General features: G+C 42.2%; 1 protein-coding gene across 1 annotated transcript in view; it reads right to left on the bottom strand.

Annotated features, from left to right (window-relative positions):
* Nucleotides 1–24,867, bottom strand: part of VAV3 (vav guanine nucleotide exchange factor 3) — a 594,162-nt gene that overhangs the window by 328,512 nt on the left and 240,783 nt on the right. Inside the window, 1 exon segment of the mRNA XM_030206250.1 lies at nt 16,742–16,810. Coding sequence (XP_030062110.1) covers nt 16,742–16,810 — 69 coding nt within the window.

Below are 24,867 nucleotides of genomic sequence, written 5' to 3'. Positions count from 1 at the left end.
CATGCAGTCTTAGCTCAATATATGATACAATTACCTTCCACCCAAGTGTTTAGATTAAAAACTTGGAAAACGAGATCAACAGAAGGTATTGGTCGTGAGCATTGGAACTCTCTTTCCTTAACTTTATGTAGTCAGACAAATTATATCCAGTTTCAGCATCTATTAAGTAGAGGAGCGTGGTAGCCGTGTTAGTCCACTCTTAAGGTTATCACAATAGAAATCAAACAAAATAAAACATGGAAAAGAAAATAAGATGATACCTTTTTTATTGGACATAACTTAATACATTTCTTGATTAGCTTTCGAAGGTTGCCCTTCTTCCTCAGATCGGAAATTTCCGATCTGAGGAAGAAGGACAACCTTCGAAAGCTAATCAAGAAATGTATTAAGTTATGTCCAATAAAAAAGGTATCATCTTATTTTCTTTTCCATGTTTTATTTTGTTTGATTTCTATTGATAGCATCTATTAAAAACTTGTTTTTTTAATGAAGTATTAAAATTGGTAGTGAGGAATGTATTTTAAACCTAGGATTTTAATGTTACTTGAAGGATGTCTACATTTGAAATTTGCTGTTCCTGGAGGTTATTCTAATTCTCATTTGTTGTAATCTTTCCTTGAAATATGTTCAATTAACCATAACTTACAATTGTCTTTTCCTGATGTAGATGTAACTCTTTGGAATGCCCTACTTTTGAAGTTGAGACAGGAGGAAAAATTTGGGCCCCTTCTACTAAGTGGCATTAAGCAGCTAACACAGGGTTTATCACATGGTACATAGTAGTGCAGATCTACATTACTGTCTCCTGCATTACAAAGGCAGCCACTGTGGTAAAATCTCCACATTAGCTGCTTAACATAGAAGAGGTGGGATCTGGTTGTGATATGGAGGAGGCGGGGATGTGGCTAGCTGTGACAGCTAGTGCAGGGGTCAATACTGCCGATAGTGCAGCTAAACTTACTGCCACCCCGAGGAGGCAATAAGTGCAGCTAGGCTACCGAAAGTCCAGAAGCACAGCGGTACATCCCTCAATCCCCTCCTCCGACATAACCTGATCGCCCAATAAACTCCCTGACCCCCACAATACACCTGATCCCCCTGATCAGGCCTGAAACCTCCCCACCCCAACACAGGCCTTGGTAGAATCCTAATGACACCCACAACCCTGACCCCCTGATATATACCTGATCCTCCTCATCACACTCTCAACACCCCAAAACAAGCTAAACTCCCTTGTTCATAATGGAGGCTTCCACTCAAGCCTCACCTCCTTCAGGAAACCCTACCCTTCTGACCACCAACCCGATCCTCCTCCCACCCCATCCTATCCATATATGGATAGATGACATCCCCTAGGGGAAGTACTACAAGAATATTACTAGGGGTCATGGGTGCTATTTTGGGTTCAGGCGGTGACCTGGGCAGCAGCAAAAAGGGCTCTCTGCCACCCACTGATCCACTAAGGCTGTTCTCCGGGTAAGTCCTGGGAAGGGATTGGAATGTAAAGGAAGGGCGCAGAGCTGCCAAGGGGGCTGATCCACTCAATTTGGAGATTTAGGGTCTGTCCCCTGCCCATCGTAGCTCTGCCCCCAGCTCCGCCCTGCCATTGCTCCATCCATAACTCCACCCATTTCTCTACCCCAGCTCAGCTGATTCGCAGCCAGCGACAACAGGAATGGTCTCCCCGTCCAGCGTCAGCAGGAAATACCTTAATAAAATGTCATATCCTGCTGCCATGGAACATGGGATCAGCAGTAGCAGGAGATGGTGCTTTATGAAGGTGCTTCCTGCTGTCGCTGGATGGGAGGCCACTCAGCGGGAGATCCCCATTTCTCGGTGGGAAATGACCCATGAAACTTGGCAGGTCTGAGGGTGGATTAAGGGAGCGTGCATAATTTGGTTGGAAGGGTGGGATTTCCTGAAGGAGGTGGGGTTTAAGTACCAGCAGCCCTTGTTAGGGTGGTGCCAGGATGACACTAGTGGTAAATTTAGGACAAACCTGGAAAAAATACACACAGAGACTTCATTTTGAACACTTCATTCATTCTTTATCCACATATTTTGTGCTGGCAAAGTATATGGAGTAAAGACAACCCATGGCATCAACCTAAATAAGAATTTCCCTTTGAAAATTGATTTGCAAGCCTAATGGAACATAATACTGAGAGGACTGCAAGCAGCCTACAGTGTTTAAAAATTGCCCTCTAAATATATTAGTGGACTGGATTTACTTTGGTATGGATAAGAAAAGAGGCATAAGTTTATAATGAAAATCAGACTGTCCAGTAATAGCTAAATACAAATTTTATTTATTTATTTGTTTGTACCCCACATTTTCCCACCTATTTGCAGGCTCAATGTGGCTTACATAGTACCATCGAAGGCGTTTGCTCAGTCGATTGATAAAAAATACAGGTTGTATAGTGATCATATGAGGTACAAGTGGAAGGTTGGAAGGGATGAAGATTGCGTGTTGTCCAGTACGATTATAGTCATGCCGTGTTGCTGGGTGAAGAGGTTGCGTGGGGTCGTTGGGGTAGGCTGGTTTGAAGAGGTTGGTTTTTAGCAGTGCTTTTTTTGTAGAAAAAAAGGTGCCGGTACTCATTGTGGGCGGGGTCACCACACATGGCACCGCCCCTATTATAGCCACACCCACATTAACCACACCCCTTATACCAGCCATGGCGCATATAAACAGACATCATTGAAAATATTATACTAGTATAGGAGAAAAAATAATGTGATTTTTTTTTCATTATAAATAATTTCTGTAAGCTGTTACAGCTCCAGTATACCCAGTGCAAAATAAGACAAATTCCAAACACTAAAATGAAAATAAAATGAAATTTTCTACCTTTGTTGTCTGGTGACTTTGTTTTTCTATCCATATTGGTCCCAGTCTCTGATTCTGCTGCTCTCTATCTGTTCTCTTAACTCCGTTTCCAGGGCTTCCTTTCCATTTACTTCTTTACTTTCCTCCTTTCTTCTTCTTTTGTTGCCCTGCATCCATAAGTAAAAGCTGAGTCCTCCTCCATGGAATTGACTGGAGGAGGTATAACATGGATCCAGCTTTTGCCTATTTTCTCCATCCATGTGCAGTTTTTCTCCTCTTCCCTTTCCCTCATCTCCATCCATGTGCATCTTCTTTTTTCCTTCCTCCCCTCCATTCATGTCCAGCACTTCTCCTCTCTCCTCCCCTCCATCCATGTCCAGCATTTCTCATCTCTCTTCCCTCCTCTGTATCCATATACAGCAATAATTCTCTCTCCCCTCTCCTCCATCCAAGTCAGCATTTCTCCTCTCTCCTAGCCAACTCCTCCATCCATCCATCCATGTCCAGCAATTCTCCTCTATCTCCTGCTCTCCTCTCCATCCATTTCTAGCATTTCTCCTCTCTCCCCTCTCATCCATGTCCAGCAATTCTCTCTTCCCTGTCCTCCCCTCCCTGTCCAGCGATTCTCCTCTCTCCCCTCCATGTCCAGCAATTCTCTCTTCCCTGTCCTCCCCTCCCCGTCCAGCGATTCTCCTCTCTCCACTCCATGTCCAGCAATTCTCTCTTCCCTGCCCTCCATGTCCAGCAATTCTCTCTTCCCTGTCCTCCCCTCCCCGTCCAGCGATTCTCTCTTCCCTGCCCTCCCCTCCTCTCCATGTCCAGCAATTCTCTCATCCCTGCCCTCCCATCAATGTCCAGCAATTCTCTCTCCCCTGCCCTTCCCTCCCATCCCAGCAATTCTCTCTCCCCTGCCTTCCCTCCCATCCCATCCCATGTCCAGCAATTCTCTCTCCCCTGCCCTTCCCTCCCATCCCATCCCATGTCCAGCAATTCTCTCTCCCCTGCCCTTCCCTCCCATCCCATGTCCAGCAATTCTCTCTCCCCTGCCTTTCCCATGTCCAGCAATTCTCTCTCCCTTGCCCTTCCCTCCCATCCCATGTCCAGCAATTCTCTCTCCCCTGCCCTTCCCATGTCCAGCAATTCTCTCTCCCCTGCTCTTCCCATGTCCAGCAATTCTCTCTCCCTTGCCCTTCCCTCCCATCCCATCCCATGTCCAGCAATTTTCTCTCCCTTGCCCTTCCCTCCCATCCCATGTCCAGCAATTCTCTCTCCCCTGCCCTTCCCATATCCAGCAATTCTCTCTCCCTTGCCCTTCCCATGTCCAGCAATTCTCTCTCCCCTGCCCTTCCCATGTCCAGCAATTCTCTCTCCCTTGCCCTTCCCTCCCATCCCATGTCCAGCAATTCTCTCTCCCCTGCCCTTCCCATGTCCAGCAATTCTCTCTCCCCTGCTCTTCCCATGTCCAGCAATTCTCTCTTCCTTGCCCTTCCCTCCCATCCCATCCCATGTCCAGCAATTTTCTTTCCCTTGCCCTTCCCTCCCATCCCATGTCCAGCAATTCTCTCTCCCCTGCCCTTCCCATATCCAGCAATTCTCTCTCCCTTGCCCTTCCCATGTCCAGCAATTCTCTCTCCCTTGCCCTTCCCTCCCATCCCATGTCCAGCAATTCTCTCTCCCCTGCCCTTCCCATGTCCAGCAATTCTCTCTCCCCTGCTCTTCCCATGTCCAGCAATTCTCTCTCCCTTGCCCTTCCCTCCCATCCCATCCCATGTCCAGCAATTTTCTCTCCCTTGCCCTTCCCTCCCATCCCATGTCCAGCAATTCTCTCTCCCCTGCCCTTCCCATATCCAGCAATTCTCTCTCCCTTGCCCTTCCCATGTCCAGCAATTCTCTCTCCCCTGCCCTTCCCATGTCCAGCAATTCTCTCTCCCTTGCCCTTGCTTCCCATCCCAACCCATGTCCAGCAATTCTCTCTCCCCTGCCCTTCCCATGTCCAGCAATTCTCTCTCCCTTGCCCTTCCCTCCCAACCCATGTCCAGAAATTCTCTCTCCCCTGCCCTTCCCTCCCATTATTTCCAGCGATTCTCCGCCTTTCCCCTGCCCTCCCATTGATGTGCAGCGATTCTCCATCCCTCCCCTGCCCTCACCTCTCCCATATCCAGCGATTCTTCGTCCCCCAGAATCATCCTTCACTGCCTGCCAGCCAGCGTCGGACTCAGAAGCGAACGGTGCAGGCAGCGATTGGCTGGCAGCGTCGTAGCTTCCCTCTGCAAGTCCCGCCTACAACTTCCTGTTTACGCATAGGCGGGACTTGCAGAGGGAAGCTACGATGCTGCCAGCCAATCGCTGCCTGCACCGTTCGCTTCTGAGTCCGACTGGCTGGCAGGCAGTGAAGGAGGACGCTGGGGGACAAAGAATCGCTGGATATGGGAGAGGTGAGGGCAGGGGAGGGACGGAAAAATCGCTGCACATCGATGGGAGGGCAGGAGAGAGGCGGAGAATCGCTGGAAATAATGGGAGGGGAGGAGGAGAAAAAGGTGCCGGTACGCCGTACCGTTGCGTACCGGCACAAATAAAGCACTGGTTTTTAGTGATTTCCTGAAGTTCAGGTGGTCGTGGATTGTTTTCACAGCTTTTGGGAGGCCATTCCATAGTTTTGCGCTTATGTAGGAAAAGAAATTGCTTTCTTCTGAAAATAATGTCTGCTCTTCACAAATGCTTGGCTCCTTAAATTGTGGAATTCTTTCTGTATATTCTCTCTCCTTGGTTTCTCCTTTTCCACTAGAGGCTGGTACAAGGAGGGTGCTGTATGCCAACTTTGGAAAGGAAGGGGAACAGCCTTGTCTCCCTCTCTTTGGAATGGCCTTCCAAAAGAGATCAGACTTGAGAAATCTTACTTTCATTTTCGGAAACTTTTGAAAACCTTCTACTTTATCGAGTATGTAGAACAGAAATTAGAATAATGGAAGAAAGGTTATAAATGGGCATCTGTAATATATATTAAATCAAAACTGTATTATTTGTCTGTGTAGATTATATTATGTATTTAATTTTGTATTTGCGGTGTTCTCCTGTATACTAATCATGAGTTATACTGTTTTTCATCTTATGTAGCTAGTTTGTGGGTTTGCTGTGCTTTCCTTTAATGATTGGAGTTCTAATGTTTGTCCAATTTGTATTTATTGTATTGCTTCTTTTTATAAATTGTAAACTGTTCTGTCTTGCAGTAGCAATAAGATACGGTATATAAATTGACGTAAATAAATAAAATGTGGCAGCCCTTCCTGATCATAAATGGCGAACGCCTTTACGGTACTATGTAAGCCAGATTGAGCCTGCAAATAGGTGGGAAAATGTGGGATACAAATGTAACAAATAAATAAATATTTAATATTAAGTCAAAATGAAACAGGGAAATTCTATAAACCATGCACAAACAGTTATGCACCAATTACACATGTATGTTCTTATTTACTACGACATTTGTATCCTTATTATCCCAAATAGAGTTCAGGTTCAATGTGGCTTACAATCCAATTATAAGCAGATACTATCTCTGTCCCTAAATGGCTCACAACCTTGGTTGTTGTACCTGAGGCAATGGGGGTTACTCACCCAGGGACACAAGGAGCTGCATTGGGAATTGAACACAGGATGCTAGGATCAAAGTCCACTTCACTAACCATTAGGCCACTCCTTCACTTGCACATATGCCATTGGAATAAAGGCATATGCACATGTATGTGCACACATATGCACCTTTATGACAACATTGCACTAACCATTAGGCTACTCCTCCCTCTGTTATAGTATAGTGATTCTATATCTATATATCTATCTATAATATGTAAAAGGTTTGAACAAGTTCCTACAAGAAAAGTGCATAAACCATTATTAACTGGATGGGAAAATCCACTGCTTATTTCTGGGATAAGCAGCATAAAATCTGTTTTGTTTCTTTTGGGATCTTCATTCCAGAAGTGGCCAATCCAGGTCATATGTATCTCGCAACACACACACACACATATATATATATAAAAAAAGAGAGAGAGAGAAAGGAGATAAATAAGTATATAGATAGGTATAGATATAGACAGATATATATAAATACATATCTATATCTATATCTATATATATATATATATATAGATATATATAGATACAGTGGGGGAAATAAGTATTTGATCCCTTGCTGATTTTGTAAGTTTGCCCACTGACAAAGACATGAGCAGCCCATAATTGAAGGGTAGGTTATTGGTAACAGTGAGAGATAGCACATCACAAATTAAATCCGGAAAATCACATTGTGGAAAGTATATGAATTTATTTGCATTCTGCAGAGGGAAATAAGTATTTGATCCCTCTGGCAAACAAGACCTAATACTTGGTGGCAAAACCCTTGTTGGCAAGCACAGCGGTCAGACGTCTTCTGTAGTTGATGATGAGGTTTGCACACATGTCAGGAGGAATTTTGGTCCACTCCTCTTTGCAGATCATCTCTAAATCATTAAGAGTTCTGGGCTGTCGCTTGGCAACTCGCAGCTTCAGCTCCCTCCATAAGTTTTCAATGGGATTAAGGTCTGGTGACTGGCTAGGCCACTCCATGACCCTAATGTGCTTCTTCCTGAGCCACTCCTTTGTTGCCTTGGCTGTATGTTTTGGGTCATTGTCGTGCTGGAAGACCCAGCCACGACCCATTTTTAAGGCCCTGGCGGAGGGACGGAGGTTGTCACTCAGAATTGTACGGTACATGGCCCCATCCATTCTCCCATTGATGCGGTGAAGTAGTCCTGTGCCCTTAGCAGAGAAACACCCCCAAAACATAACATTTCCACCTCCATGCTTGACAGTGGGGACGGTGTTCTTTGGGTCATAGGCAGCATTTCTCTTCCTCCAAACACGGCGAGTTGAGTTCATGCCAAAGAGCTCAATTTTTGTCTCATCTGACCACAGCACCTTCTCCCAATCACTCTCGGCATCATCCAGGTGTTCACTGGCAAACTTCAGACGGGCCGTCACATGTGCCTTCCGGAGCAGGGGGACCTTGCGGGCACTGCAGGATTGCAATCCGTTATGTCGTAATGTGTTACCAATGGTTTTCGTGGTGACAGTGGTCCCAGCTGCCTTGAGATCATTGACAAGTTCCCCCCTTGTAGTTGTAGGCTGATTTCTAACCTTCCTCATGATCAAGGATACCCCACGAGGTGAGATTTTGCGTGGAGCCCCAGATCTTTGTCGATTGACAGTCATTTTGTACTTCTTTCATTTTCTTACTATGGCACCAACAGTTGTCTCCTTCTCGCCCAGCGTCTTACTGATGGTTTTGTAGCCCATTCCAGCCTTGTGCAGGTGTATGATCTTGTCCCTGACATCCTTAGACAGCTCCTTGCTCTTGGCCATTTTGTAGAGGTTAGAGTCTGACTGATTCACTGAGTCTGTGGACAGGTGTCTTTCATACAGGTGACCATTGCCGACAGCTGTCTGTCATGCAGGTAACGAGTTGATTTGGAGCATCTACCTGGTCTGTAGGGGCCAGATCTCTTACTGGTTGGTGGGGGATCAAATACTTATTTCCCTCTGCAGAATGCAAATAAATTCATATACTTTCCACAATGTGATTTTCCGGATTTAATTTGTGATGTGCTATCTCTCACTGTTACCAATAACCTACCCTTCAATTATGGGCTGCTCATGTCTTTGTCAGTGGGCAAACTTACAAAATCAGCAAGGGATCAAATACTTATTTCCCCCACTGTATATATATATATATAATCATTTCTCTATCTCCTTCCTTCCATCTTCTTGTTTCTTTTCTTGCTAGCCTATTATTCAATGAAATAAGAAATTTGGAACAGCTGTTGTCCTTTAAAAAAAATAGTTTAAAATATATACATTGAAAGAAAGATTACCATAGAACAGCTTGTACTCTGATGCTACAATTTATTTGAAGAAATTAAGCTTTAGCATATGTATAAATAATTTGTACTGGCTAATCTCAGCTTTTTGCCATATGTTTTTTAATTCATGGAATCTAATAAAATGTCTTCTTTCAAATTAAAAAAAACACACAATATTGCAGTGCATACGCCTTCACGGCCATTCTTCATCTGAACCAATATAAAGCATGACAACCTATAAAGAATCTAGCAGCTCTAATGTGAGTATAATTAATATTCATAAAATACATTTATGAAGGATTTTATGGATGATTGGAGAGATAGGAACTGTCCTCTTGTAATTTATATTAGCGACTGGAGATCCAAATCAGATTAATAATAATAATAATAAATATCTTTTATATTCCACATACCCCCAATATGAGTTCAATGCGGATTACAATCAAAAACAAGGTCAATTACCCTGGAATTACAACAACACAATCTATCAGAAATTCAACAGATCATCACATTAGCATAGTTACCATTTCTAAGGCACATTATACTTCAGGAATAGAGCTGTTTTTAAGGCTTTTTCTAAAAAGAAGATAATTTAATTCTCATATTATCTTTGTAGAAAAATAATTCAATGTATTTGTTGCCAGACAGAGAAAAGAACAGGCAAAAAGGTTTGATAATTTCATCCCTCTTAGACTTGGTAATATCAGCCTTATTGGATTTCTAGAAGATCATTTTAATGTTTGGTCTGTAATATGAATCAAATTCAATCATATAAAAAGGGGCCATTTCAAGAATGATTTTAAATATAATTGTAAGTCAATGTGATTTAATATAGTATACTGACACCATATCAAATTTTGGACCTCTTACTAAACCGCACTAGCGATTCCTGTGTGGCAAATTTAACGCAGACCATTCAAAATGCTGCAGCGCATATGCTGTACCAAGAATCGCTAGTCTGGTTTAAAAGAGGCTCTTAGAGAATAAACTGGATGAATGGCCATATTCTAGATTGTTGGTAACTTCTTTTGATTGTTTTTGAACAACCCAAGTACCGTGATGTTGCCGTAATTCAACTGTGACAATACTAAAGTCTGAACTATCAGTTTAAACTTTTCTGATTTATATATTTCTGAAAGCTTCCATAATGTCCAATAACATTTTTTGTTAGTTAATCCACTTGTAAATCAAAAGCTATTATGAATAATGTTAGACCAGATTCAAGTCTATATGTTGCATTGTCAATTTCAATGGAATTGGACTGATCTACGTACTTTCTAGCTCCTACTAATAGAAATTTTGTTTTATCATTATTTAATTTTAAGCGATTGATAGGCATCTAATCCTGGATTTAGCATCATCATCAGTGCTAGAGTGAATAGGTATTAGACAAGAAATGTTATCTGCATAAATAAAAATTTTATATCATTCTACTTCCAGCTTAACACCCAATGAAAACATCAGAACATTAAACAAGACAAGGGGGAACTGTGTGGTACCCCACATGCAGCTGACCATTCTTCAGAAAAATGACTGTTCATCTTAAACCTACAGGATCTGTTCTTTAAAAATCCATCAAACCATCTTAATACATTTCCTATTATATCAATCAAATCTAGGATTTATAATAATATTTCATGGTCACCTAGATCAAAGGAACAGGATAGGTCAAATTGTAAATCAATGCTTGTTTGCCTGTTGCCATGAAGAGTCTAATCTCTGCTATTAGAGTACTTATAACTGCTTCTGTACTATAATTACTTCAGAGCCCAGGCTAGGCTTTATGCAAAATATCAAATTTATCCAAATATTCGGTCAACTGAACAGCAACCAAAGCCTCCATGAGCTTACAAATAAAAAAAATTTAAAGGCACCAGTCTACAATTCAATACCATTGGGACGGACTCATTCCAATTTTTCCATTATGGGTGTTCTGCCCCCAATTTGCATGGAGGTGCATGACAGGATATATAATAAGAATACAAATCCCTATAATCTTGTAGTTCCCTGTAATAGGCTCTTTCAGAGCACATGTCCAGTTCCAGTGTCTTATGGGACTCTTTCTATTGGTTTGCCCTGTTCTCTGTGCATGCTAGGCTAGTTGCCCCTCCCTTCTCTCTCCATTGAGTCTGTAAGAGTTAGTCTGCAGCATATCTCCTCTGTGAACTGAAACTGCTTATGACCCCATTCAAGCTACTGCGACTCTATCAAGATTTCACCAGTGTAAAAGCATAAACAACATTACTCTCAGCATGTTTAATTCTCCCAGCTTCTTTTGCTTGAGAAAGAGCTGGTAGAGAACAGAATCCCAGTTTTCAATGCAAAAAATCTTGTCCAGCACATCTGAACTGCAAGTTATTTTTCCTTGTTTAATTAGTGCATTGAAGAATATTTTGGTTCAAGAGTTCTGAGCCTTCTCACAGTGATGGTCTACAGACAGGAAACCTTCCAAGAGAAAAAAACGTTCTTATCCAATCCATAATTTTAGCTTTTAAAAAATGATGGAGCTTCTTTCATGAATCTTGACAGTTATCTATCAAACAATGAGACTGAGAAAATCTAGTGTTAAGCTTATTTATAGTTGGTCATTGAATATATTGGAAATTTCTCAAAACCCTATCTACAGGGTATCTACTATTCATCAGTAGAATAGTGTATTAAATATTCCATCATGATGGGGTTTTATAAGAATTGATTATAAATATTTCCTATCTTATCTTTAAAATAATTCCCCAATTGACTGGCTGTAGGTTGTAATTCTCCAGATAAATGCTGAAATTCATTTGTATCTACGAGGTCTGCCACTACTCAAAAAAAAAATATATATATATATATATATATATATATATATATATATATATATATTGTATTTGGCAAACTTTCCTCTATTATTTTATTATAGTACCCTTATTTTAGCTTCTGTTAATTTCCTTTTATATTCTGCAATGAATTTTCTTCAAACTTTGTTAGTTTCCGACCTATCCTTATATACATTCATAATTGTTTATTTTCCAGTTATATAGCAACGTATGTGCTCCTCGTTCTCTATCATATATATAAATGTGTGTGTTTTGTCTTCCAGTAAACCATGTACATTTACACAGTCCACATAAGCATGTGTTTCACAATTTTTCTGTTTTCAGAATTGTCATGCACATTTCTTCACATACATAGCTTTATTGTACACACATATATACTACTCTATATGTGTGTATATATATATCTTATATATTTTTTGTAATTTTATTGTTTCTTCATTGTATATAAATGTATGTTTTTATAGACTCCTGATGCAGGCCTGACGGCCGAAACACGACGTTGTGTCGAGTCTTCGAAACTCTTAATAAACTTTCATTTTAAGAACATCCTCCAGTCTCTGATATCCTTGGTCGCTCTCCCACTTTCTGTTCTCTATTTTATTATAGTAGCCTTATTTTAGCTTCTGTTAATTTCCTTTTATATTCTGCAATGAATTTTCTTCAAACTTTGTTAGTTTCCGACCTATCCTTAAGCCTCCTTCATTACAATCTCCTACATTTTTGTTTAAGTTCTAATAATTTATTGGCAAATCATTTATTACTTGGTCTGAATCTCATCTAAGACCTGTTTACTAATTTCATTCTTGAGTTTCCAGTTCTTTAATAGGGTCCTGATCTTCATTATTAGAAATATCTATCTTCTCTCAAAACTGCTTTTGATGAATTTTACCTCTAGTAAGATATCGCAACTTGCTATTATTTATAATTTGACATTTGTGCAAGTCAGCTTTTTTCCATCTCAACACAAATTGTAACCATAAGACAGGAGACCACTGAAAATCCTTGAAAGACTATTTGTTTTGTTCCCATGATAAGCAGTCAAATCTAATTGATGTCCCTTGTTATGAGTAATCTGTGCAAATAATAATTTAAAATTTAAAATATCTAGAAAGAATTAAATCTTTTACTTTCTTTGCTATTATTTCTTAGCTCATGCAAACCAGGGGAATGTGGATAAACAGGGTCAGAGACACACACCTTAGACAGATGGATAAATGAACATCATCACACCATCACATTTTTCACTTGGTTTCACTGCAACTATTCATGTATTAAAATTGTGTTGAGTTTTTCAATACACACAAAAAAGCAACACTGGGCCTTCAAGAGAGAGATAACAGCCGTCCTTTATTATTACAAAGACCCGACACGGGCCGTGTTTCGGCGCAGAAGCGCCTGCCTCAGGGGTCTGACATAAAAACACAAAGATAAAATTACAAAGATAAAATTAAAATTAAAAAAACCTTGTAAATATACATATATACAACAAAATATTGAATATTAAATCATAAAAATGTGCTATAAAAAGTCAATAAAGAATAAAAATAATGTTACAAATATTTGTAACACTGCTTTCATCTTCATTATTGTCAATGTTCTTTGACTTATATATACATGCACATGTTTGTACATTTTATTTATGTTTGACACAATATTTTGTTTGTTTTGATTCCATTATATTCCATAGTAACTCCATGTTCATATTTTTATTCTTTATTGACTTTTTATAGCACAATTTTATGATTTAATATTCAATATGTTCTTGTATATATGTATATTTACAAGGTTTTTTTAATTTTAATTTTATCTTTGTAATTTTATCTTTGTGTTTTTATGTCAGACCCCTGAGGCAGGCGCTTCTGCGCCGAAACACGGCCCGTGTCGGGTCTTTGTAATAATAAAGGACGGCTGTTATCTCTCTCTTGAAGGCCCAGTGTTGCTTTTTTGTGTGTATTGTATGCTTGTATGCTGCAAAACCCTCTCTTCTGTGCCTGTGTTGAGTTTTTCAAACCATGATACATCCAACAGTCATTTAAGAAATGCAACAACCAGCGTACCAGAAATTCAACAACAAGTGTCCCCAGTCCAAACCAACAGACTGAGGTCCCCCCAACCCTGTGCTTCGCCTTTACAATCCTTCCACCCATTCCCCTCAGGTCACCTCTCAAGAACCACTGAAAAGCCTCCCCACATTTCCTCACCCTCCCACATTTCCCCTTCAGTTTCTCAGTCAACAACTCCATCTCCACCACAAACTGCACACTCTCCAACCACTGCTTTTTAGAGGCAGTTTTCATACCGTCCACATTCAGGGCCACCGAGAGACTGAGCCGGGCCCAGGGCAAGGCCACCCCTGCCGCCCCCCCCCCCCCCCCCCCCCCCCCCGAGGTCGTTGTCGCCACCCCCCCCCCTCCGTCCACCACCGGACTAGGCCCCCCTGAATTCAAATCATAGCACCTCACCTTGGCCTCGCTCCGTGTGAAAGAAGCGCAGCAGCAGCAGTCTGCAGATCGCCTCCCTTCGGGCCTTCCCTCCCTGTGTCCCGCCCTTGCGCAAGCTACGTCAGGTGAGGGCGGGACACAGGGAGGAAGGCCCGAAGGGAGGCGATCTGCAGACTGCCGCTGCTGCGCTACTTTTGCACTTATATATACGTGCTGGACGCACGTTGGACGCCTACGTGCCTTAGTAAGAGGGCCCTGAAGTGTCTGAAAATTACCCTCTCTCAATACATGCTAGAAGTACGTGCATGTTGTTTTATAACAATGAGTATTTGCAGCAACATTTAAGGGAGGCATTCCTTAGGAAATTTAAGATAAGAACTCTCATAGACTGCAGTTTCAATTCCATTCAATTCAATTCAATTCACACCTTTTCAATAGTAGCTCAAAATGACATCATAAAATAGGATCTCATGGGTATTCCCAGTAATTCACAGATACCTTCACAGAAGGCCACCTTAAGCCATGAGCCAGATGAAGCACTGGTTCAGGGCACTGGAGCTCAAGGGTACCAAAAGCCTGCTTCACAGGCAAACCCATCACAGCGGTGAGTGTGTGTTACTCTGCTCTTACAGCTGTGGTCTCCTCCTTGTGTTGTCACTGGCACCAACACAGATTTAAATGCAAGAATAGGTGCTTCCTGTTATTGCGAGAAACGGGAATTACCTGATATTGTGTTTAAACCTGTGGAGGTGCCGGCAGTAGGACAGGGAGGAGAGTACAGCAGTAAGATCAAAGCAACATGCTCTTGCTGCTGTTTAAACAACAGGTAAGGAGCTATTGCAGGTGGGTGAGCTGGCTGGAAGGGAGCTGATGTGGGCGGTGGGTGGAAGGGACCTGAAATGGGCAGGTGAGTGGGAGGAGCTGGCTGGAAGGGACTGATATGGGTAAGGTGAGCTAGGAAGGGAGCTTATATAGGCAGGCAGGCCAAAGTGAACTGACTGGAGAGGAGCTGATGCAGGTGAATGGGCAGATAGAGGGAGCTGGCTAAAGGGAGCTGATGTAGGCCCCATGATGGGGACACCACAACAAAAGTTGGTGAAGAGGTGCCACAACCCCTTAAACCAGCTTTGCTCTCACACAAATATACATGTTCTCCAAGACAGGAGCTAATATGCACAGATTCTGTGTATGAATATACATATTTTATAAATTACACAGCAAATCTGTCCCTGTTCTGCCCAAACTATAGTTATGGAATGCCTATGCCTATATTCTATACAAGTACATGCTATCTTTCAGTGCATCACCTTTGTACATGATATAATCCCATGCAAATGTATAATACCCATTTCCATGTGTAAAATGTGATTTAAACATGGAAAAAGCCTTCTAAAATTATCCCCACAAAGTGCAGGCAGAAACGTGCATGTGTAATCTACGTCTGTAGCAAATCTCACAGGAAAATTACAGACTTTCTCTTTGAAATCTGTTGTGAGGTATCTGCCAAATTTGTCCCAATATGGACAGTATGAAGCGTCACCTTCAAAAGTATGTGAAGATTTTCACATTTTTGAAATAGTATGTGTCACAGAACGCCTAGCGCCCACCTGGGGCTAACCCTGTGGCCACTTAGAGGGTCTGTCCTCAGCACAGCTCAGGTCTGCCTGCACCTGCCGCTTGTGCTCTACACTAACACCCTCCTCCCACCAATTGGGTCCCGCTTGCCTCTGGGCAAGTCTCCCACTCGCAAGTTATTTCAATGATTTCTAGGACACTGGGGTCACACTCTCAGGGGTCCCAGAATTCCTGGAAAGCACCCACAGACCCAGCACACAAACCACCAAGATTCTTAGTCAGTCCAGGACAACAGAGCCAATAAGGTAACATTCTTATTGTCACAGTAGAACAGTGAACGCTTGAAAAACCAGGTAAAAAAAAATACAGCAAGCAATAACAGGTAACTGATCAAAGATCAATATTAAAACTATCTAACACTTGTTACTACCTGGGGAGTTTCAGGAAATTAACTGCTCACAAGTCTTGAACAGGTTCTCAGGTCAGAGATATTTCTCTTCTGTACTTCCAAGCTGAAACTGGGGAAAATCCAGTACCTCCTGGCTAGATTTGAACTCCAGGGCCAATCAGAGCCCAGGGCACCAACTTTGAACGTATCTGGCCAATGGTACTGCAAATTGCCTTTTCACAAGCTTGATCTTTTCTGCAACAGCTTTAAAACACAAAACAAGCGCCATCTGCTGGCCAATTAGGAGAACTACACTTTATGAATAATACAGTTCACAGGCTTAGAAACCCACTGTTTCATCACAGCATGATTCTATGTACTTCTACATATATTTTAACCATGCAGAGCAAATTGAGGTATTTCAAAACAAAATATCTGTCAGATGTGGATGAGGTCACTTCTGAATATGCAAGTAAACAAGTCAAAATATTAAAGATTTAACTTGGACAAAATTGTTCCCCACCATATCCACTTTGTGCAAAAAAAAAAAAATTAGATAGCTAGATAGATATAGATCCCCCCCTTTTTTTAAAGATATTTCAAAGCGGACCATAAAACTGTCAGCTAGCAAGTTTTGTCAGTATCTGTATAATCATGGAATTATACAATCAATTTACAGCAGAAAAGGAAATGACAAAAAACGCTGTGTACAATAAGGTCTTGCACTATTTTCATGTATAATAATAATAATAGTGAATCTAACACAACAGTATACTGTACATCCTTACCTTCATTGCATCAAGCGCCAGCTTCAGGTTTTCTTTCTCAGCAGGATCACTGGTGTGCTTCACTAGCTCCTATCGGGTAGAAGAGATAGGGAAAAGGATGAGCAGGTCCATTAAAAGGGGAATCCAAGCATAGGAGCCAACTTTTCTAAACAGCTAAGGGCACCAAACCCAATAGAGATTATCACAGCATGAACGTGTAGGAGTTTCATCAGTACTGGGGATGCTCAAACACTCACTACACCCACAGAGCCAGCAGCAATGGATCCAAGTATGTCACAGAAAAAGAAACAAAAACCCCCACCATGTGGAATTCCTGATCTTGTTTTCCATCCTTTTTAGAAACCACATATAGAGGAAAAACTGTGGCCAAACAGCTTTATTTGAATGATGGAAATTTAAGCAATTTGGTTAAAAGCACTCATGGAACTCCAAAGCAATCATTTTTGAAGGGCAAGATGTCCGCTCAGAGTTCCAGAAACAAACTGGCTGTTATTCAATGCAATTTAAGTGGGTAGGAGCCTCTCCTGCCCAGTTAAATTGCTTACCGCCTCCTAAGTGATGATATTCAGCGGCACTTAACCGGACAGTGCTGCTGAAAATCAGAACACACCACACAGCAAAAAAAGTGGGCAGATCAGAGGCAGCACTGGAGAGGAGCCGGGGTTATGTGAATACTGGCAATATTCATTGCTATGTCCTAAGTTCACCGAGTTAACTATGTGGGCCATGGCACTGAATATCGGCTATGACCCACATTTTAAAAAAAGTAGCATTTCCCTCTGATCCCCCTTCCCCCCCCCCCCCCCCCCACAGGCCCCCCTCACAACCCCCCCCCCCCCCCCCCCAAACATACACACAGGTCAACACCCTCCATCCAGGATAGTTTACCCCACCCCAAACTTACCTGATTTCTTTGGTGGTCCAGTGGGATGACAGGGCAGGAGGGAACCCCCCTCACTCCTGCCCCTAGTTATAGCTTCCTGAAAATGGCTGCTGTGACCTCTTGTGGCAGCCTTGTGGTACTACAGTACTACTGTGAGAGGTTGCTTCCCCTGATGCCCCACTGGACCATTGACCAACTTTTCTTATCACATCCCTATGTAGCCGGGTTGCTCATCAAATTTAGCCAATTGTTACTAACAATAAATGCTAGGCAGCTAAGTCTTCTTATTTAAAAAATGACAAATAAATCCCTCCTCCTGGCATCAGATAAGCATTTTCAGATACCTTCCCACAAGCCCAGATGCTCTCTTCCCCCTGTTTTCTAACACCAAAATAAGCATTTTATTAAAAGCCCACTCTCAGTAGATATTCCCTTCGTTTGCCCTACTTCCAAGATCTGCCCCCACTACACCCCCTCAACGCCCATACACACACTTCACACTCCTCCTCCAAACTCACCACAGGTGACCATTAGCTAAGCCAACAGTAGAAGTCAAGCTTGCTGCTCCAACAATAATGGTAGTTGGGTAATGTGTTAACAGAGCAGTGAGTAGTAAGTTAGCGGCACTTAACTGGGTAGTGCCACTGAATATTGGTTCTAATTGGCCATTCCCTAACCAGCTAGACTAGGGGCGGTCCAGGGGTGGAGTTTGGGCAGAGCCACTACCTAGCCAGATAGCACTGATATTCAGTCCACTAACCGGCTAAGTAAGTGAGTAAAGTTAGTACCAGGCACTGGTCTGTATATCAGTGGACCACACTTAACTGGATATTTAGTGCCAGAGGCTAGAAGTCACTTACAGCTGCAGGCTGAATATTGGGCCCAAGGATAATAAATATGCTGGACCAGGAAAGTGTTAGGTCAGCCAGTACCATTTGGTTCAGGGGTGATGGAAGGGTATACACTAAAGATTTCTGTCACCTACAGTAGATTCTATAATAGGGCGCCCACATTTTGGCACCAGAAAAGTGGACACTAAGTGGCTATTCTATAATGAGAAGTACACGCATATTTCTGATATACAATAGGAATTAAGTCTGCATTTATAAGTGCTCATTTAGGCACCCCCACGTACGCCAGCTCAAAGGCAGTATAAATGTGGGTGCCTAAATGTGACATATGTGCAAATAAATACAGATATTCTACAACCTACAGTGGGGGAAATAAGTATTTGATCCCTTGCTGATTTTGTAAGTTTGCCCACTGACAAAGACATGAGCAGCCCATAATTGAAGGGTAGGTTATTGGTAACAGTGAGAGATAGCACATCACAAATTAAATCCGGAAAATCACATTGTGGAAAGTATATGAATTTATTTGCATTCTGCAGAGGGAAATAAGTATTTGATCCCCCACCAACCAGTAAGAGATCTGGCCCCTACAGACCAGGTAGATGCTCCAAATCAACTCGTTACCTGCATGACAGACAGCTGTCGGCAATGGTCACCTGTATGAAAGACACCTGTCCACAGACTCAGTGAATCAGTCAGACTCTAACCTCTACAAAATGGCCAAGAGCAAGGAGCTGTCTAAGGATGTCAGGGACAAGATCATACACCTGCACAAGGCTGGAATGGGCTACAAAACCATCAGTAAGACGCTGGGCGAGAAGGAGACAACTGTTGGTGCCATAGTAAGAAAATGGAAGAAGTACAAAATGACTGTCAATCGACAAAGATCTGGGGCTCCACGCAAAATCTCACCTCGTGGGGTATCCTTGATCATGAGGAAGGTTAGAAATCAGCCTACAACTACAAGGGGGGAACTTGTCAATGATCTCAAGGCAGCTGGGACCACTGTCACCACGAAAACCATTGGTAACACATTACGACATAACAGATTGCAATCCTGCAGTGCCCGCAAGGTCCCCCTGCTCCGGAAGGCACATGTGACGGCCCGTCTGAAGTTTGCCAGTGAACACCTGGATGATGCCGAGAGTGATTGGGAGAAGGTGCTGTGGTCAGATGAGACAAAAATTGAGCTCTTTGGCATGAACTCAACTCGCCGTGTTTGGAGGAAGAGAAATGCTGCCTATGACCCAAAGAACACCGTCCCCACTGTCAAGCATGGAGGTGGAAATGTTATGTTTTGGGGGTGTTTCTCTGCTAAGGGCACAGGACTACTTCACCGCATCAATGGGAGAATGGATGGGGCCATGTACCATACAATTCTGAGTGACAACCTCCTTCACTCCGCCAGGGCCTTAAAAATGGGTCGTGGCTGGGTCTTCCAGCACGACAATGACCCAAAACATACAGCCAAGGCAACAAAGGAGTGGCTCAGGAAGAAGCACATTAGGGTCATGGAGTGGCCTAGCCAGTCACCAGACCTTAATCCCATTGAAAACTTATGGAGGGAGCTGAAGCTGCGAGTTGCCAAGCGACAGCCCAGAACTCTTAATGATTTAGAGATGATCTGCAAAGAGGAGTGGACCAAAATTCCTCCTGACATGTGTGCAAACCTCATCATCAACTACAGAAGACGTCTGACCGCTGTGCTTGCCAACAAGGGTTTTGCCACCAAGTATTAGGTCTTGTTTGCCAGAGGGATTAAATACTTATTTCCCTCTGCAGAATGCAAATAAATTCATATACTTTCCACAATGTGATTTTCCGGATTTAATTTGTGATGTGCTATCTCTCACTGTTACCAATAACCTACCCTTCAATTATGGGCTGCTCATGTCTTTGTCAGTGGGCAAACTTACAAAATCAGCAAGGGATCAAATACTTATTTCCCCCACTGTACATGAGTATTCTGGGCAGGCCCTGGCCTGGGGTGGAGGAATAGCTCAATGGTTACTGCAGTGGCCTGAGAACCAAAGGAATCAGGTTCAATTCCCACTGCTGCTCCTTGTTGATTCTGGGCAAGTCACTTAACCCTACATTGACTCAGGTACAAAATAAGTACCTGTATATAATATGTAAATCGCTTAGATGGTAACAAGGCAGTATATTAAATCCCATCCCCTTCCCCCCTGCCCATGCCCTTCCTCTGTCAACACCCACTTTGAAGATGTGTGCCCTTGAATTTAGACGCTCAGGTTGAAGAACAGCAACTAAAGGCAATTGCATAGGCAAGTGCAAATTGGTGCCAATTAACTCCAATAATAGTCAATAATTGGCTAAGTTCAATTAACAGCCAATTATTATATCAATTTGCATATGCACACTGTCCTTATTCTATAACAGTGTGTAGAACTTTGGGCGCTAAGCATCACATTGCGCACTTTTTGTAGAATCTGGGGAGCTAGAGTCTTTTGTGAACACTGGATGACCTAGGTGGAAGTAAGGGAGTCTGGCAGCTGGAGGGTGGGAAATGGTTCATCAGGGCATAGAGTCTCTGCTCAGGGCTCAAGGAAGGGGTAGTCAAGATACGCATTTCCTGCTCAAATCTCACAGAGGGACACAGAGGATAGGGGGGGATTGAAGAGGGACTGAAAACCCAGCTCTGAGACAGGATGCTGGATTTAATGGACCTTCGATCTGTCCCAGTATGGCAACACTTATGTTCTAAAAAGAGCGCCAAAGAATCCTGCTCTTATTATTGAACAAAATATTTAAAACTTTTTTGCGAAGAGCAAAATAATTCAGTTCAGTTCTAACATTCAAAGGAAGAGGATTCCAGTAGAAGACTACAGAAAAAGGGCTTTACATCTTTTAGGGCCTCTTATCAAGCTGTGGTAGCGGTTCCCATTACTTTGAATAGGCTCCGTCAGCATTGCCGCGTGGGAACAGCTAACATGGCTTGATAAAAGAGGCCCTTAGTGAATATGACATTAAACAAACAGCATTAATATGGGTTAAAACTAATATATGTTAACACATTTTCAATACCCTTTAGTAAATGGGCCCTGAAGTTTGAGTCATGTTCTGGTATAACCAACTGCCGTTGTCGTAAAGAGGGCCTCAATGCACAGCTACAATCCTATGGGATAATATACACTGATTCACCACTACATTATGCCATCAGCATTTCAATAAAAAACTGGTTGGGGGTCAAAAAATGAAGGGCCCTGTTTATAAAGGCACACTAGCGTTTTTAGTACACACTAAAAACCTTAGTGTGCCTTTGTAAACAGGGCCCTAATTTATCACAAAGATAAAATCAATATTTTAGAATCAGACTAAAAATTGCAAATAAAGCAGGGCTGTAACACAGAGACACACAGTGCACAGTTTATTTCCCTTAGAAAGCAAAATCTACTTATAAACACTTCTAGACCGCCTTTCGAAATAAGAGGCCATCAGAACCATTTACAATGTTAGAAAATAATAATAAATAAAAACAAAAAAGCAAAGTGAATTCAGCCAACACAGTCAGTGTTTGTTTGTTTTTTTAACGTTTGGCTGTAGTGGTCACAAAATATCCAAATATTCAGCGCCACTATCCAGACAGAGACCAGCACTGCATATCCGGATTAGAGAGTTGCATGGGAACAGAAATTTCACCCCTCCCTACCCATCTCCACTAGAATCTAACCCATACCCACTTGTACCCACTCAGATCCATTCCATCCCCACCATTCCCCAAAACTGATCTCCCCCATCCCCATCCATACCTACGGGAGTTTACACTATTACTTACTCGTTTGCAGCCCTCCATTTCCTCCCAACCCCAACAGCTTCCCACAGTTTTTTGGGCTGTATTCTCTATTTAACCAATGAGTGTTCCAAACCTCAGTCTGGTGTTCTGGCTGTCTCTCTGGGCATTACAAGTCTCATTCTGGTGTTCCAATTTTCTCTCTCAGTGCATTCCAAGTCTCATTCTGGTATCGTCAGATTTTGACTACACTCCCGCACGAATACCACGGCAACTTCTTCCATCCCTGCAGGATTCCCCTGAACCTCATTTCTGTGCAGCTCTCTAATCTAGATAAGGTGGTCACACCTGCATGATAGCTGTCACAGCCGGCTACATCTCCTCCAGCCCCTGTCACACCGAGCCAAACCCACCCTCATGTTAGGCAGCTAATGTGGCCTTTTTAATAAAAAGGCCCCTGCTTTAGGGGTCCTTTTACAAAGGTGTGCTAGCATTTTTACTGCGAGCTAATAATAGTGCGTCCTAAAAACGTTAGCGTATGCTAAAAGAAACTACAAGCCTTTGTAAAACATCCCCTTAGGGACCCTTTTACAAAGCACCGGTAAGCCCAATGCGGGCTTACAGCATGCTAACTTGGAATTACCGCTTGCCCAACGCAGCTGCCGGCAGTAGTTCTGCCTTGAATGTGTGCCATTTCCAGTGTGCCAGAAATTTTTTTATTATAGTGCGGCGCTAACCCGATGTAATCGGGCATCGCAGCGTGCTGCCCGGTTACTGCCAGGTTACCGCGGGAGCCCTTACCACCACCTCAATGGTTGGTGGTAAGTGCTCCCTCCCATGTGGCCACAGAGTAAAAAGGGCCCTGGCGCACGGGGAAAAACAGCCCCTACCATACGACCCTTTTTCCCACAACTTAGCAAAAGGACCCAAAGTGCAGGAGATAGTAGTGCGGGCCTGTGTTACTGTCTACCATGCCGACAATGCTGCTTCTAAAGAGCCTCTTGGATTATAAACCCTCCAAGAACCAGAAAAAACTGTATCTGAATGTTAATTCTCCTTGAACTACTGGGAGAAAAGGCATGAGCTAAATCCAAAACAGAGTGTAATGTAGTTTATTCGACCTGATATACCAATTGGCAGCAGAGCAGTTTACAATACAAAATGTACAAACCAAAATAAAAATAGAGCAGGCAGAATAAGGTAAAATGTTCCTAAAAATCATACAGGCCCCAACAACTGGTATTGTTTTTAAATAATTCATCATTTCTCTACCTAGTTAAGAACTCACAACTTTCAAAATATTACATAGTTATAAAACATTGGCCGACATGATTGTTCACATGCCGTCTTTTCATAAAATGTTCGTTAATTGTGTAACCTTGATTTAAGTTTCATAAATGTTTAAGGCTTTTTCTTCAAGAAATGTCTCCATCATCAATTCTTTTTCATTTTTGTTTCTAATTTTATGTGCATTTGAGTATAAATGGCTTGGGTGGAAGTATTTTATGAAGTTTAATAAAGAAGATGCATAAAACACTACAGAGTCTAAATTATGCCGTTCCTACAGGTAGTAGCTCTTTTAAAAGCTGACATTTTACAAGCATCAGCAAGGCTGAGACTCTAATACAGTAATATATTTCCATGGTGCAAAAGTAATGAGTCTCCTGGCACGACCATCAGATTAAATTTATAGGACTCTCCGCCCTCATTACAGAACTAACTATGGAAGCCAAGAGCTTTGTGCTTTACACGAAGTATTTCAAAATAAATGTTTTTTATTATACTGTACAGTATAAAAGCAGCTAAGGGCATGATGCAGCCGGCTTTGGGTTAGTTGAGGGCAGTGGTTTATAGTTTGTTCAAAAACTTTCTATACTGCCCAAACTAGCACAATTGAGCGGTGTTCTATTAAAACATTAAAGAAATCAAAAAGGTAAGAAAGGAACTACAATGTATGACAGAACAGAAAACATGCAAACCAAGAAGTCAAAAACACCCAAACCATAATTATAGAAAAAGAAAGAAAGAGAGAAAGAGAGAAGTAGAATCAACTAAGTAACTACAATCTGAAGAAAGCTGCAGCCCAAGGGGAAAAGCCTTCACCCATTTCCTTGGTCAATGGCAAATGCTTGACAAAAAAGGCCATGTTTTTAGTGCAATTTTAAAGTCTTTTAATGAGGATAAATCACAAAGAGTCGAGGGCAAATTATTCCAGGTGGAAAAAGCCAAACATTCCAGGCTAGGATGATCAGGCGGAAATCATTAATAGACCAGACAACCCATGCTGGAGTGTAGGGAATGATAAGAACAGCTAGATAATCGGGACAGCCCATTTTAAATGCTTTATAGTAAGAAATGCAATGTTATAAGTAATTCTTTGGATAGCAGGCAGCCAGTGATGTTTTCTAAAGAGTGGAGGAAAATGATCTTGATTTTTTTGCATGAGCTACTAATCTAATTGCCACATTCTGAACAAAAACCACTATCCCCCTGATTCTATAAATGGCGACTAAAGTTGCATTCGCAAATCAGCGTGCATAGTCAATTTACATGCACAATTTAATTGCCTAGAAAGCCAATCAGCACCAATAATTGGCTAACAACCAATTATTGGCATTAATTGTCCTTAATTAGGATTTAC

Source organism: Microcaecilia unicolor, chromosome 6, assembly GCF_901765095.1.
Source record: "Microcaecilia unicolor chromosome 6, aMicUni1.1, whole genome shotgun sequence".
Lineage (NCBI taxonomy): Eukaryota > Metazoa > Chordata > Amphibia > Gymnophiona > Siphonopidae > Microcaecilia > Microcaecilia unicolor.
Note: the sequence above shows the minus strand (reverse complement) of the source record. Positions and strands in the feature narration are given on the sequence as shown.